This window comes from Serinus canaria, chromosome 5 (assembly GCF_022539315.1).
Source record: "Serinus canaria isolate serCan28SL12 chromosome 5, serCan2020, whole genome shotgun sequence".
Taxonomy (NCBI): Eukaryota; Metazoa; Chordata; class Aves; order Passeriformes; family Fringillidae; genus Serinus; species Serinus canaria.
In genome coordinates, this window is record NC_066319.1 from 11,849,141 (window position 1) to 11,862,420 (window position 13,280).

At 40.5% G+C, this 13,280-nt stretch overlaps 1 protein-coding gene across 4 annotated transcripts in view; it reads right to left on the bottom strand.

Annotated features, from left to right (window-relative positions):
* Nucleotides 1–288: 288 nt before the first annotated feature.
* The window catches only part of TUB (TUB bipartite transcription factor), a 138,384-nt gene continuing 125,392 nt past the window's right edge, over nt 289–13,280 (bottom strand). For all 4 annotated transcript variants that reach the window (XM_018907908.3, XM_018907906.3, XM_050975375.1 and 1 more), the window contains 5 exons: nt 12,741–12,853; nt 11,631–11,745; nt 6,826–6,924; nt 6,260–6,431; nt 289–5,846 (listed from right to left, as the gene is read on the bottom strand). In XM_018907908.3, coding sequence (XP_018763453.1) covers nt 5,713–5,846; nt 6,260–6,431; nt 6,826–6,924; nt 11,631–11,745; nt 12,741–12,853 — 633 coding nt within the window. In that variant the 3' untranslated portion in view covers nt 289–5,712. The remainder of the gene's footprint in view (nt 5,847–6,259; nt 6,432–6,825; nt 6,925–11,630; nt 11,746–12,740; nt 12,854–13,280) is intronic.

The following is a 13,280-nucleotide window of genomic DNA, read 5'->3' on the forward strand; positions in this document are numbered from 1 at the left end:
GGTACTTGTGAGGTTCTGACTCTCAAGCAGGACTTTGTTCCAGTCCATGTGCTTAACAAGCTTTTGTCAGAGTAATTTTCAAACTGCCACTGCAGACTTCAATAAAACCATGATAAGCTTCCAGTGTTATTGTATAATCCAATTATGATGTGAATGGGGAAGGTTTCTTCTCAAAAATGTACACATAATTTTTCAGAACAGGGTCCTCTTCCTAGAGCCTTTCAGCAAAGGTACAGATAAACACACCCTTACTGAAAAAGGGGAATCAAAAACATACAGGCAGTTAAATAAAATACAACATACAAAATAAGTTTTAATGCATTTTCATCCAATATACAGGCATTTGTGAGTATCAGCTACTGAGCTATAGTTCATAGCAAAACACCAAAGCATTGAGATAGTTGTGCAAATTCTTTTCTTAGTTCCTTGGCGAGCAACAAAAAGAAACTGAAGAATAACTACATAATTAATTTCAAACACTTACAAAGCAGAGCCCTGGAAGGTACTTTTTGTACATGAGGAACAACAGGAACCTGATTTCATTAAGTAGCACATACAAGAGAAGCCTGCACCTACAGTTAGATTAACTCTACTGCAAGATTTATATGTATAAAACTACTTTATTCTAGTAATCAAAATGAGGCCTTTTGAGAAATCTGAGTCATCAGCCCATAATTCTAATAAAGGTGACTGCTGTGCTGTCCTTAATTGCCAAGCAAAGATATCTGATTGGTGAGCACAGGCTTCTGTAAAAGCAGGAAAAAAAAATCTCACAAATGATGTTTTAGGAGAGCAATGGGAAAGTATGGGGCAAATAGTTAGACTGTCACAGGATCAACCCCAAAATCTTCCCCCAGACACCTGTAATACATTAGGAGAAACCTTCTCTGCCCAGAACACCAGCAACCCCATGTCTTGTCCTACTACAATAAACAAAGACAAAATAATCTGATATTGGTCTACACTCATCATCCCTTCAGGGCAAACACTCTTCTTCCCCATCCTTGTTTTAACCTTATGTGAAATCAAAAATTAATTAATAATAAAAATTTGTAAAAAGCTATGACACAAGAACTGAGAATAATTTTCCATAGTAAGGACTGGATTGATTTTCTGATTTTTTTAAAGGGCATCACCCAGGCAGGGGTAAGATTTTAACAGCAGAAAAGTAGGACTAATGCCCAATACTTTTAGAGAGCTCACTGGTGTCTCTGCTTGTTTAAAGCCCCTCCTTTGTTCACCACAAGGGAGCAAAACCTCAGAAAGCTGGAACTGATGGCATTGGTTCCCCATGACTGATAAAACTCTGCGGTGTCATTTGACTCCACAATGATATTTTCCAATTGTGCAGCCACCAGATTTTATTACAGAGCCCTTTTCACTCCAACTCCTTCAGTGCTAGGACCTCATGAGGACAGCCAGCTGGGAACTCCAGCACTATTGTAAGGCAACTTGAATAGCGAGAGACTTGCCCAGTAATTATTAAAAAACCATTCTCACTGATTTCTTAACTGCAGAATTTATAACAAGAGCCTATGACCTTATTGATTTATGTGCCATATATTATTCTACAAAAGGAACAGAGCGATGCCTAGCTTCTAAAAAATAAACTATTAACTATTTTAGGCCCCCAACACAATTCAGCTCACAAAATCACTTCCAACCTTTTGAAAAAAAAAAAAAAAAGGAAAAATAAGGCAGCACTACAAAGAGAATCTAACAGCCTGCCTCCAGGCTTGTGGACAGCTCTGCTCATTGATTTGCAACCAATGTTTTGGAAACTGAATGTTTACTGAGAAAAATTCTGATTATATTTTAGGCAAGCTTTTTTTATCTGCTACCTTTTAATGTGTTAATTTACTCTACTGAAAAGCCAAAGGGCCAAATTCAGCCCTCTGATAAGGCTTCTATTGTAGGAGCATCACTGAATGTGCACCAAAGGCATTATTCATCTGTGCAGAGATCACTGAGCAATATTGTCAAACACTTTTGAGCTGCACATCCTTGAAGAGCAGATAAAGGAATTGTAAAGAGAATGAGAAGGAACAGAACATCAGAGATGAAGAAAATTAGATAAAGGGCCAGGAAGAAACTGTTTGATGTAAACAGAGTGACAAGTTAGATTAAGAACTCTCATTAAAGCATGCAGCATTTGCCCATAAGCAATTCAGGCAAGGAATTTGTTTACAACTCTGCCAAAATCAACAGCAGATGCAAAAAATCATCAATATTGGGATTTTAAATAACATTAAATCTACCATATCCAAACATTCACGAAGACTGTGTGAAGGAAATACACAGCTTGGGGCCATTCTATTCTTTGTCACACTGAATAAACAAGGTCATGCCCTGCTGCACCCTGAATGCAGGCCCAGCAGAAGTTACTAACAGGAGTGTACCACTAATTACTCCTTGGTTACTTCAGTGTGCACGTGGCTCTGAAAATACTTTCTAGTAACAAGATTTTATTACTGATGGGGAAGAAAATGTGACTTCTTGAGGAAAATGTAATTCCAGGTATGACAGAACTTGGTTTGACTTTTCCAAGTTAGGAGGACAAAATTTAGAGATGTGCTGGAAAGCTTGTGGCATCACCTTGCATGTGACCTTTGCCAGAAAATATCCAGCAAAAATTATCCATCAGAAATGCTACAGATTCCAAATTAATGGTTGAAACTGCTTCCAGAGCAGATGGTGAAGCCCAAGTGAATCAAGCCCAGTACCATGCTCAGCAATAGTGAGGAATTAGGCTTTTGGCAAAGGGCATTAGGAGCAAATCCTGTTCTAACTGAACCAGATTTAATGAGAGTTCCTCATTCCTAGTCCCAGGTTAACATCCCCCTCTAGTGACCTCCATTTATTGTGGGGAGTTTTTCCCTCAGCAGCTCGGTGCCTGATGGCCCTGTCAGACTCTGTTAAGATGATGGGAATTTGAGTCACCACTTTCCTCCTGGCATGGTTACAGGATAAAAAAAAAATACCTGGCTGGGAAGAACGTGCAGTGAGAGTGGAGTTACACAATGTGCTGGCAGCAGCATTGTCCCAAGAAGCTGAACTTGCAGCCTTTCCCCAGCCCCTCATTCTCACCCTTGTGCAGGAGTTCACTGCACATGAGTTTCCTTTCGTGCCAATTCCCTGGGAGGTCATGATGTGAGTCAGACCATTGTTATGATCTGGGTTAAAAATAACCCTTCCTAAAGCAGCCCCACCACTAAAGCCAGCAGATTGTGTATTTGCACCACGAGACACTCAGTTCCTTTGACACACAGCCTTGTGCAGGGACAGAGGCAGAAAACTGTGTCAGGTGCCACTTTCTCAGGCTCCAAAGTGTGACTGGCAAGGCATAGAATTCAAGCCATGCAGATCCAGCCATTCCCATGCTGCAGAGTTCTTCAAATCCACATCACACCCAAATAACAGCGCTGGGAATTCCTGACTGGTTTTGCAGTAGTCCAAACATAAAATTCTGGTGGTCACTGGAGCTGGTTTTTAAAGGCTGAGATGAAGTGAGCAAAGGCCTAAGGGTCTTCTCTGTTAAACCCAAAGTGAGATGACAGATGGGGATGTGAAATTGTGGGAAACCACTAGCTACAGAGAAAAACAAAGCACCCATGTGCAAAGGCAAAGTGTCACCCTGCAGCTCATGACTCAGCACTTGGGTCATTCATGGAGGGAACTGATGCTCATTTCTCTCAAACAAACGTGTCTTTCCATTTTATACCATTGCATGGAAAGGCTCCTTGCAAAAAGATGAGGGGGGAAAGAAAAGACAGAGCTTCCTGTTAATTAAAGAGAATATTTGACATGCTGAGTCTATCAACAAAACCTTGTTTAAAGCCAGCAGACTTTCATCCCATAGATTGTTTAAAAGATTAGAAAAAATGCTGGTAATTATTTATTTTCATCTCTTATCTGAAATTCCTTTGTCTGTATACTGGGAAGGAGAGCTGAAGGCAAAGGTGAAGAGAGCATATTTCTTTTGTTAGTTGAAATGATACAGTCCAAATGGCACAACCTTAAGGAGAGCTTTGTGGCCTGTCCCCTACAGTCAGAAAGGGCCTGTCAGCTATGAGACAATCAGATTTGATCTCATTTTTACATTACATAATCTCTGGTTGTGCAGTGCAAGAGCTTATAAGGAATAAAAAGGAGGGTCTGAATACATGCAGTGTAAAACACAGCTACGACTTCACTCACATTTCCACACCCTTCAGGTGAACATATAAATTCTATTACTCTGTGTGCCATTCTGGACAACATTGCACAGATAATGGCAGCAAGAATTTTATCTTTAAAGATGTGTGACCATTATTTTTACAATGTGCTTTTGAGAGTTGCAGCTCCTGGCTTTTGAAATGTTCAGGAGAGGAGATAACCATGGCTTGTTCTTTGCTCGTGTTTTGTTTTGAAATGGTATTTGTTTGTATATTCCAGATAGGTCAGAAAAATGGAGGTGAAAAATTTGCACTATTTTAAGCTATTCTGTGTCCTGCCAGTGTCTCATTTGTATGCAGCATACACTAGATTTGCCTAGAAGGATTTAGCTCAGTAGCTGGCACGTTTACATCAGAGAACAACATACACAGTTTCAATCGATTTCAAGCATTCTTACAAGGGGAAATAAATATGAAAAGTGGTTGTTGCTCAAAGTTCAAAAAATGCGATCAACAAATTGTAAAAGCTCAAAAGGCCAGACAAATTTAATAAAATATTTCCATTTACCTTCCTCAGCTTTACACAGCCTGTTCAAAATAATAAGGCTCTCTGCAGAGTGACTTTATCCAATTGTTTATATCACTTCATACAAAATATGTGTTTGAATTACCACAGCAATACAAGGATATAAATTCCCAGCCCACGAAATGCCAAATTCAACATAAGTTATGCTTTCTTGGCATCGAGATGTTTTCCTTTTCCCTTTCTGTACTGCAAATACATTTCCATTTGAAACAAATTAAAAAGCATGTAGATGTTAAAACATAATGACAGCTTAGAATTCAAGTGACTTGTGCAACATTATTTTGTGCTTTCCACTTCTCCATTTCCTCCTACTGCAATTAAAATTCATCATGCCCTACTACATGTACAATAGCAATGCATCCAGTTCAGTCCAATAGAGGTTTTCAACCTTCAGACTCGGCTTTATACTACATGAGATCCTTGCACAATCCAAAAAAACAAAAAAAAACAAAAAACAAAAAACAAAAAAAAAGTGCTTTTTTTTTCCTCATCTTTCTCTTATGCTGGATGATGTGAAGCTCTGATTAGTTGATGCAGGAATGCAACCTTGAGGTACGATTGCAGCCTCGGAATGATTCTTAAATGTAAAAAGAAACTTTTGGAGCTCTCACGCCCTTTCTGGATTTTTTTAAAAAAGACACCACTGTCATGGTGCTACTGGAGCCACGGTACAGTACATCATGGCACACATCCATAACATAACCAGGGACATGAGAGACAACTCCTATTTACAAAAACTTGATGTCACTTCCAGAAAAATATGACAGAAAAAAAAAAAAAAAAGGAAAATATAATTTCCTGAATGTCCTGAATTTTTAGAAGATTCCTTTTACTTTCTCTTCAGCAACAGAGTGGTCCTCCACAACTGTATTTTTCCCTGACCTTTTTAGTATGGACCATAAGCGACACCAGCAGGAATTGGGAATCATATGGCAAACTGCTTCCTTCGAGAGGATGCTCACCCACGCCCCTTTACTCACAAGCCAGCTTGCTGTCAAAACTGGAAAGGGCAATGGAAAAGGCTTGTAGTGCACACATTGGGTAGTTGTAGTCCATGGTGAACACGTCCTCAGCCACGCGGCCAAACTGCATCACGATGTAGTCAGCTGCCAGAAAGGTCAGGAAAGGCAAAAAGCTTTACTGTTGTTTGCAGCCCTCACTAATTTAGTAGGCATCCAACCCTACCCTCTGTCCCAGAGCAACAAAATACCACCCAAACATGCTCACTCATCAAACTTCACAGCACTTATTCATGCAAGTGGGTGTGCTGATAGCAGAGCGAGAAGCAGGGACAGCTTGAGTGATAAAGGGTTGCAAGACTTGTTAGTGTCAAAAAAAAGACACATATAAAAAGTGCTTTTTGCAAGAACAGGGAGACGATGGCTTCTGTATAGACTGTGGAAGCCTCTTAGACAGATCTCAATTAAACCTGCTCAGATGACAACTGTGAGGGCAGAATCCCTCCCAGACTGTGCACACAGTGCTGCTCCTACACTTTCAGGCAGAGAGCTCTACTTACGATCATTATCATGGATAATCTGGAAGTTCTTCACCGAGGCCTGGGTGACTCGACCGTGGAAGTTCAGAACATAGGACTGGGTGTCATCATTCCAGACTGGGGTTTTGTTGTGCAGCTCAATGACACTCTCTGTGTTTTTGTTCTGCCACCTTGCAAGAAGTGTTTCATGTTCCTGCAGACACCACAGACACACGCTTCAGCTTAACAGGCTCACATGACAAAAAATACATTAACAGGGAAGAAAAAATTCATCAATCCTGGCCGAAAGACTAAACCCTCAAAACAACTTCAATGAATGAAACTGAGAACTGTGAGGATCTAAATGCAAATGTGCATTTGAGCCCTTTCCACAGTTTGATAAATGTTAGTTGTACCTTTTGTTATCAAAATACTTTATTTGTAGAGCTTTTGTGAGTCACAGAAGCGGTCTCACATCCCATTATTCTGCAATTGTTTGAATACCATTTTATTAACTTCTAGACTTTCAGAAATGCAAATTAAAAAACCCAACTCTACCTGAAAAAGAATTCAAGTAATTTTTAGTGCTGGCTGCTGGTAACACTTACATTTCGCGGTCTGATGGAAACTCTTTCATGATCCATATTCATTCCTGGTATGATCACGCTCATTTTACGAGGTCCTTTAAACCCCAGGACATTTGTTTCCTAAAAATGTTTAGAAAAGATTTCATCATGCTCTTTATTTTTAAAGTTAATTTTTTCAGCAGAGAGACACTGTGGCAGCCCAGGGAATTTGTTTGTTAGTCAATTCAAAAAACATCTTGAAACTCCCACCTTCACTGGCACTGCCAAACATTCTGGCTTTGTCTTAGAAGCTCTGACAACAGGAAAAATGGAAATAGAGAGGTTTCCAAAAACACTCCTAACACTGGCTGCCAGCAACATTAATATATATATATTTTTTTAAATCCCTTTGTTAAGAAAGGATATGAATTAACCAGATTGCTTGGCTACTGCTAGATCCCAAAATAAAGCAGTTGCAATTTAAAAATCATAAAATGCAGTCACACATTTTGATGCGAGACAAAACTAAATATATGGGATCAGCTCCATTTATTCCAGAGCCAGCAGAAAAGCAAACAAAATGCTAGTCAGAACATCTGATAGCAGTGCTGTGGTTTTCAAAGTTTGCTTAGAGATGACCACGGTCAAAAAAAACAAACACATTAGCATAATGGCAAATTTTCTAGCTATGAAGACAGGGAAAGTAAAGAAACCACATGGGCAGCAAAAATAAATCCACAGAAAATACAAATTCTTCCATTAAAAGAGATCTGATGATTTCCTGACCAGCTTTTCACAAGAGAACCAGAAAAAGTAAAGAGCAATATTTTCCAGTCAAAGCTGATTTTAGCATTAACCCAGTGAAGGAAGCAGTGACACCTTCAAGTCCATCTCCTCATGTTTTGTGATTGCTTTTTTTCAGTCACATGTATTTTTTTCTCTATCTGCCAAACTGAAATGAAGGGCTTTGGAGAGGCACTAAGGAATCTCAGGAAGAACATTCCCATTGTTCCCAGCAACACACCACAGGATGCCAAGAACCAGACACCCCTAGGCTCCAGCTGCTGTGGCTTTACCACTGGGACATTTAAAAGTGACAAATTCAGCTGTCTCTGCTTTTAAATTTTTTATCAAAATGTCCTGATTTCATTGAACCCTAAACTTATTAAAACACCTCTACTTTTGCAAGCAAAAGTCCATGCATCTCAACCCACTGGAAATATCTGAAAATACCCACCTAAAATACCTGCAGCTTTGCCATCATCAGACCTCTGAAATATCTGTGCCTGTTCCAGCAAATCATCTGGAGATTTTCCACAACTCATTAAAGATTTGCATGCATGCAAGACAAATTCTACTGGATTATTTTACTGCATGCTCCTGAAACAATCCAGGCATATTCATATATCTTCCTAACTCTACACATTAATGGGAAGATTCTGCCTCTTTTCTGAATCATTTATGTTCCCCTCCTTTGGCAGAGTAAAACGTGTTATCAGTTCAGTTGGTTCTGCATCATGGCAAGATGAAAACTGATATGACTGCCAGCAGATTTTATAAGTAGGAGAGACTCAGCTCAGCAGAGGACATGTTCTAAGAAAAGATTCATGCTTGTGCTTATTTTCCACTAAGTACTGACAATTTTGGGCTTCTCTGCTATGCCTTACAAGCCTTTCTTCTCCTCAAGCTGCAGTTCTACTATACATAATTAATTTAGATGCTGACTGGTTGAAGACATTGTTGAAGGTAAAATTAAATAATAGTGCTGAATCACTTCCCTCCCAACAAGCAGAGGAAAAAAACAGGACTATATTCTTTGGGTTTACTCAGAAACACTGAAATTGGTACCTCTGGCACATGATAAGAGAATGGTTACTAGTTGCACATTACCATCATCACCAATTATCACACACTGTGCTGGCAAATGCTACCCTTTTGCTAAACTCACAGTGCCAAACTGAAATTATATAAACATGGAATATGTGAGGAAAATTATTAAAATTACCTCACCTCCTGCTTCGCTCCCTGCTTCTCTTTTATTTCCCTCCTCCACTCTTTTGTGTGTGGAAATTTAAGACTACAGAGGGTATTATTAGGGGAACATAAACCAAATTCTGATTTCACATCATTTTAATGCCACTATAAGTCTTGGTTTACACAGGAACACAAATATTGTTCACTGGCAGAGCCCTGTTGACTCAGCCAGGACACCAATGATTTTCATCAGCTCAGGATTTAGCCCAGCATTGCTGCACTCTCTGCCTAATCCCATCCAGTCAGCCTCACAATAAACTGGGCTGCAAAAGCCTCTCCCCAGGGCTGCCTTTAAAATATTGCATACTTTCAAATAATTATGTAAGCACATTGCTTTAGTGGCAATAGCTGCCATGATGAAAGCAAGGTGAATATCCCAGCAGCTCCCAGGAGATTCACGATTTTACCACCCCCATTTTCTTGCAGCCACTTCCCTTCCTGGGCTTGTTTCACACAGCTGTGCCTTGTCCTTAATATTTTCTGTAGAAATTACCATTCCAAGGAAGGCCCAACTCACAGAACCTACAACACTGGAGGAGCACAATCCAAGTGACTGAGGCCTGAGTAGGAACACAGAGTCTTGCTACTGTACTGAAACCTGAGCAACACCTCAGAGCATCTATCAGCTGAGCTCACTGCCTGGGATCTGACACAAACTGAACTGAGAGATCCCAAGGATCAGAAAATCCTGAAAATCCTCACAGAAAATCCTGCTGCCAGTGGCACAGTTGCTCCTCACTCACTGCTCCTGGATAAATTTTGCCAACGATTCTGCAATCAGCCATTAGGTGCTGCTGCAGGTTTATTAATAGGCTGGGCTGCCAACACAAGGGGAGTAAAAGTCTCAACAGCACAGAGGAAACTCTGACCTTGCCTGGCTCTGATCCTGTTGCTTGGAACACCTCTCAAGGTGAGCTCCCAAAGAGAGCCATTCCCCCCACAGTCAGCCACAGATGCAGCACCAGGTTCTGCCTATATAAATTACACCTGCTGAGATGATTAAACAGGTCATGCTCAGTAAGTTGGGTACGGCTTGATCTCCACATGGGTACTTGCTCAGATGAGCTGAGGGACAGTGAGAGGCATAGTGGTGCTTTCAAAGTATTGTTTTTACAGCTTTTGCTGCAGGGGAAATCTCAGGGCAGGAATTAAAAGACTGCCTTAGGACAAGGGTGTTTCAGCTCTGTTCTTCCTGGCACTCTCTGCTCTGGTTCTGCTGCAGCCAGGAACAATAATCTCACTTCAGCAAATCCGGCTAGTTTGAAATGAAATAAAATTCCAATTTCCTTTTGTCCTCTGGCCACAGCACACCTGCAAGCCTTTCTCCATTAGTACCAAAATATCAATGGAACAAGTAATTTTCTTATACAAATGTACCCATTTCAAACTGCTGATTACAGACATATAAAAGCAGCTTATCTCAGCCCCATTCTCCAAACAGTGGCTATGGTTTGGCTCTTTCCAACACCCATACTTCTAATTACCTCTGCTGACCACAACAGCTTTTTATTTGGTATTGTTCATCATTCAAGTATTGTCTGTGGTTGACTTAAGCAATGTCTACATTTCTCAATATGTAACTTTTTTTTAATTGGCTTTGGTTTTCTTTTTGCATTTCCAGCTTGCACCAGATTAGTTGCCTGGCTCCAGGGAATGCCATCCTATATAAACCAGTAAAACTACCTTTATTAAACATGTGTATTCTGCTAGGCTTCTACTGAGACTTCAGTCAAAGTGACCTCAAACCCTGGAGTCTTGTTTTAAATCCTGCAAGCTGAGTTTTTGGAAATTCTCAGAATTTCAAATCCAACAGCAAGGGAGGGCTATGTATCTGTTCATCTGCCACATTAAAACTGCATCCTAAGCAGCAGGAAGAGAACATGCTGGCAGCTAATACTGCCCTCCTTCAGAACTTCCAGCACTTTGCAAGGAAGGGATGGCTCTCAGTTTCCTTGTTCATGGAAATCTTCCAGATGCATTGCTCCCCAGAGCCCAAAGCTCACCCTTCTGGGAACACATTCTGCACATCCACAGGGTATGTGGTGGACCTCAGCCTTACAGATTTCCAGGCATTCAAAAGTCGTTCTTGGATATTTTTATCAAAGCTGTTGATTTGTGAAACCAGACAATTTTCTGTAGCAGTGTACATACCAGTTTTCACTGGAAGGGTTTATTGGGCCCAAGTATTTCTGGCCAGAAAGAACACCCTCACCAAAAAGGTTATTCATCCAGCAATCATGAAACAACAGCAACTGTGTTTCAAGTCTTGATTGTCTGCATTGCTCCTGACAAATGCTACTTATTCTCCTGTAAGAGCCTGGCTTCTCTCAGTCAATCAAATTTTGGATTTTACTTGGTTTTTTCCCTGGCAAAAAGGAGTTCTAGAGTTTCTATCCCAATCTCAACTGCTGCAGACCTAGCTGTCAGCTACCAGTGGTTTGCCTCCTCCAAAACACCATAACAAACAATCATACTGTAGAGCAGTAATGCCACGAGCAAAACTCTTCCCAGTTCAGGAGGTTCCCTCAAGTGGTGCCTGCAGGCTGTGATCCTACCCTTTCCAGAGGGTTATGTAAGAGCTCAAACTCCCCCTTCCCACCAAAGGTGAGAACTGGGCAGCCCTGCTCAGTGCACAAGGCTTTCCACCTCTACTTTGCACGGAGCCTCCTGGTTTCTCTGGTGGAGATCAGCTGCCTGGTTACATCAAAGTCTGAATGCTGATTTACATAATCATAAGTGAGAAGGCAATTCAGTGTGCTGTTTCAGAAAGTGAGCTGCCCCTCCTGCACGCTGAGCCTGTGAGCAGTACTTACATAACAAATAGCAGCTAGCTCCTGACGCAGGGTACTCGCCTCTAGGCTGGAAGTTGTTTTCATTGGATTTACTCCATTGTCATAAACTGTAAACTTAGTTCCCATAAGATTTGATCTACCAAAAAAAAAGAAAGGAAAATCCAATCACCATTTGTCAGCAATGCTGCCTGAGACATCAATCCTTTTCTGCACCGTGGCCCCAAAGGAAAGGCAAATATTGGGTACAGAGAGTTGTCATTTCCAATCCCAACTACATGGCAATTCCTGGATTGATGGCCAAAATGACAAAAATGTAAAGGTACAGTACAGAGGTGTATACTAAAGGTCCCTTTTTATCATGCTGGAGATTTCTGATAACATCTTGCAAACTAGGAAATACAAGAAAGCTGTAAGGAAACACTAGGGTGGGGTTATTTTGTGTGTCTGCTTGGTTTTAAAATACACTTACTCGCTCTAAAACCATCTGTTTTCTTACCTGACTACTAAACTCTGTTAGAATATAGGGAGTGGGTTTTGTAAAGCCATTAGTGAGATCAAATCTTTCCTATTGCAATGGAAAGGAGTGCAAAATACAATGCAGGCACAGATGATCTGATCACACACCCAGAGGCTCCACGGAGGGATCAACAGCAGACTGGCTGTACAACGTGGGGACAGACAGAAAAGGAACACGTGGCTCTGAAATAATTCACTACCTGTAAATAACTAATTTGGATCTTGAGGAACAGGCAAAACCAAAGGGATTTTCAGACTGTGCAACAGTGCATTCCAAAGTATTTATATCAATAGAGGCTAGACACAATGTACTCATGCACTTCTGAAAATCCCATTAAGATAAGTTGTGCCGGTACACCCTTGAGAATTTGGCCTTTGAGCCCTTAAGAGCTTCAGTGCTGCTGACTTTTAATAAAATGTGATCCTGTAAGTACTTGAGACATTTTTGAAAACATGCCTTGGATACTGGTGATCTTTAAGACCATGATCACGTGATGTAGTCAGGCCTCTAACTAAGGAGACATAGTGAATTACAGGCTTCTTAATATCAAATGAACTTTGCATTATATAAAGAAATTATCTATATTTTTATATCCTAGACTTATCACTGTTTACCTCAGTTTTCCAATAAAACTCTCTCCACCCCGAGACAGGTCAGTTGGGTCTATAGAGATGAGGTAATTAGAGGTTTTACTCTTCTTTCGTTTCCTTCCAGCCAACAGAAACACCTAAGCAATGCAAAAAAAGCACATTCTAGAATGCTAAAGGGGTTAGCACACACCACTTCCTGCTTTGATATAAGAAAACCATAAGCAATTTTTGTGTCTTCAAGCATCACAAGCAAAGTAGCAGAAGATCTCCTGGGATTTAGCAAAACCAGGAAAAAAATATCTGGTAAGGGAAAATGACTTCTCAACCACTCGTTCCATTATTTATGGTTTAAATAATTAAATCTGATCTATTTTATTTAATGTTTCATTCTAGCTTGCTCTGGCTCTTCCAGCTGAATTGAAAGTAGATGCTTTTCAGGCCACAGAATGCAGAGAGCCCCAACTGCTGGCAGTCACATAAAGGTGCCATGCATGGATTTTTTAAGGCCAATAATTAGACATATGAAGAAAGGCAGTGGAAGAAAGTGGTAGTGTTGTTTGGCTT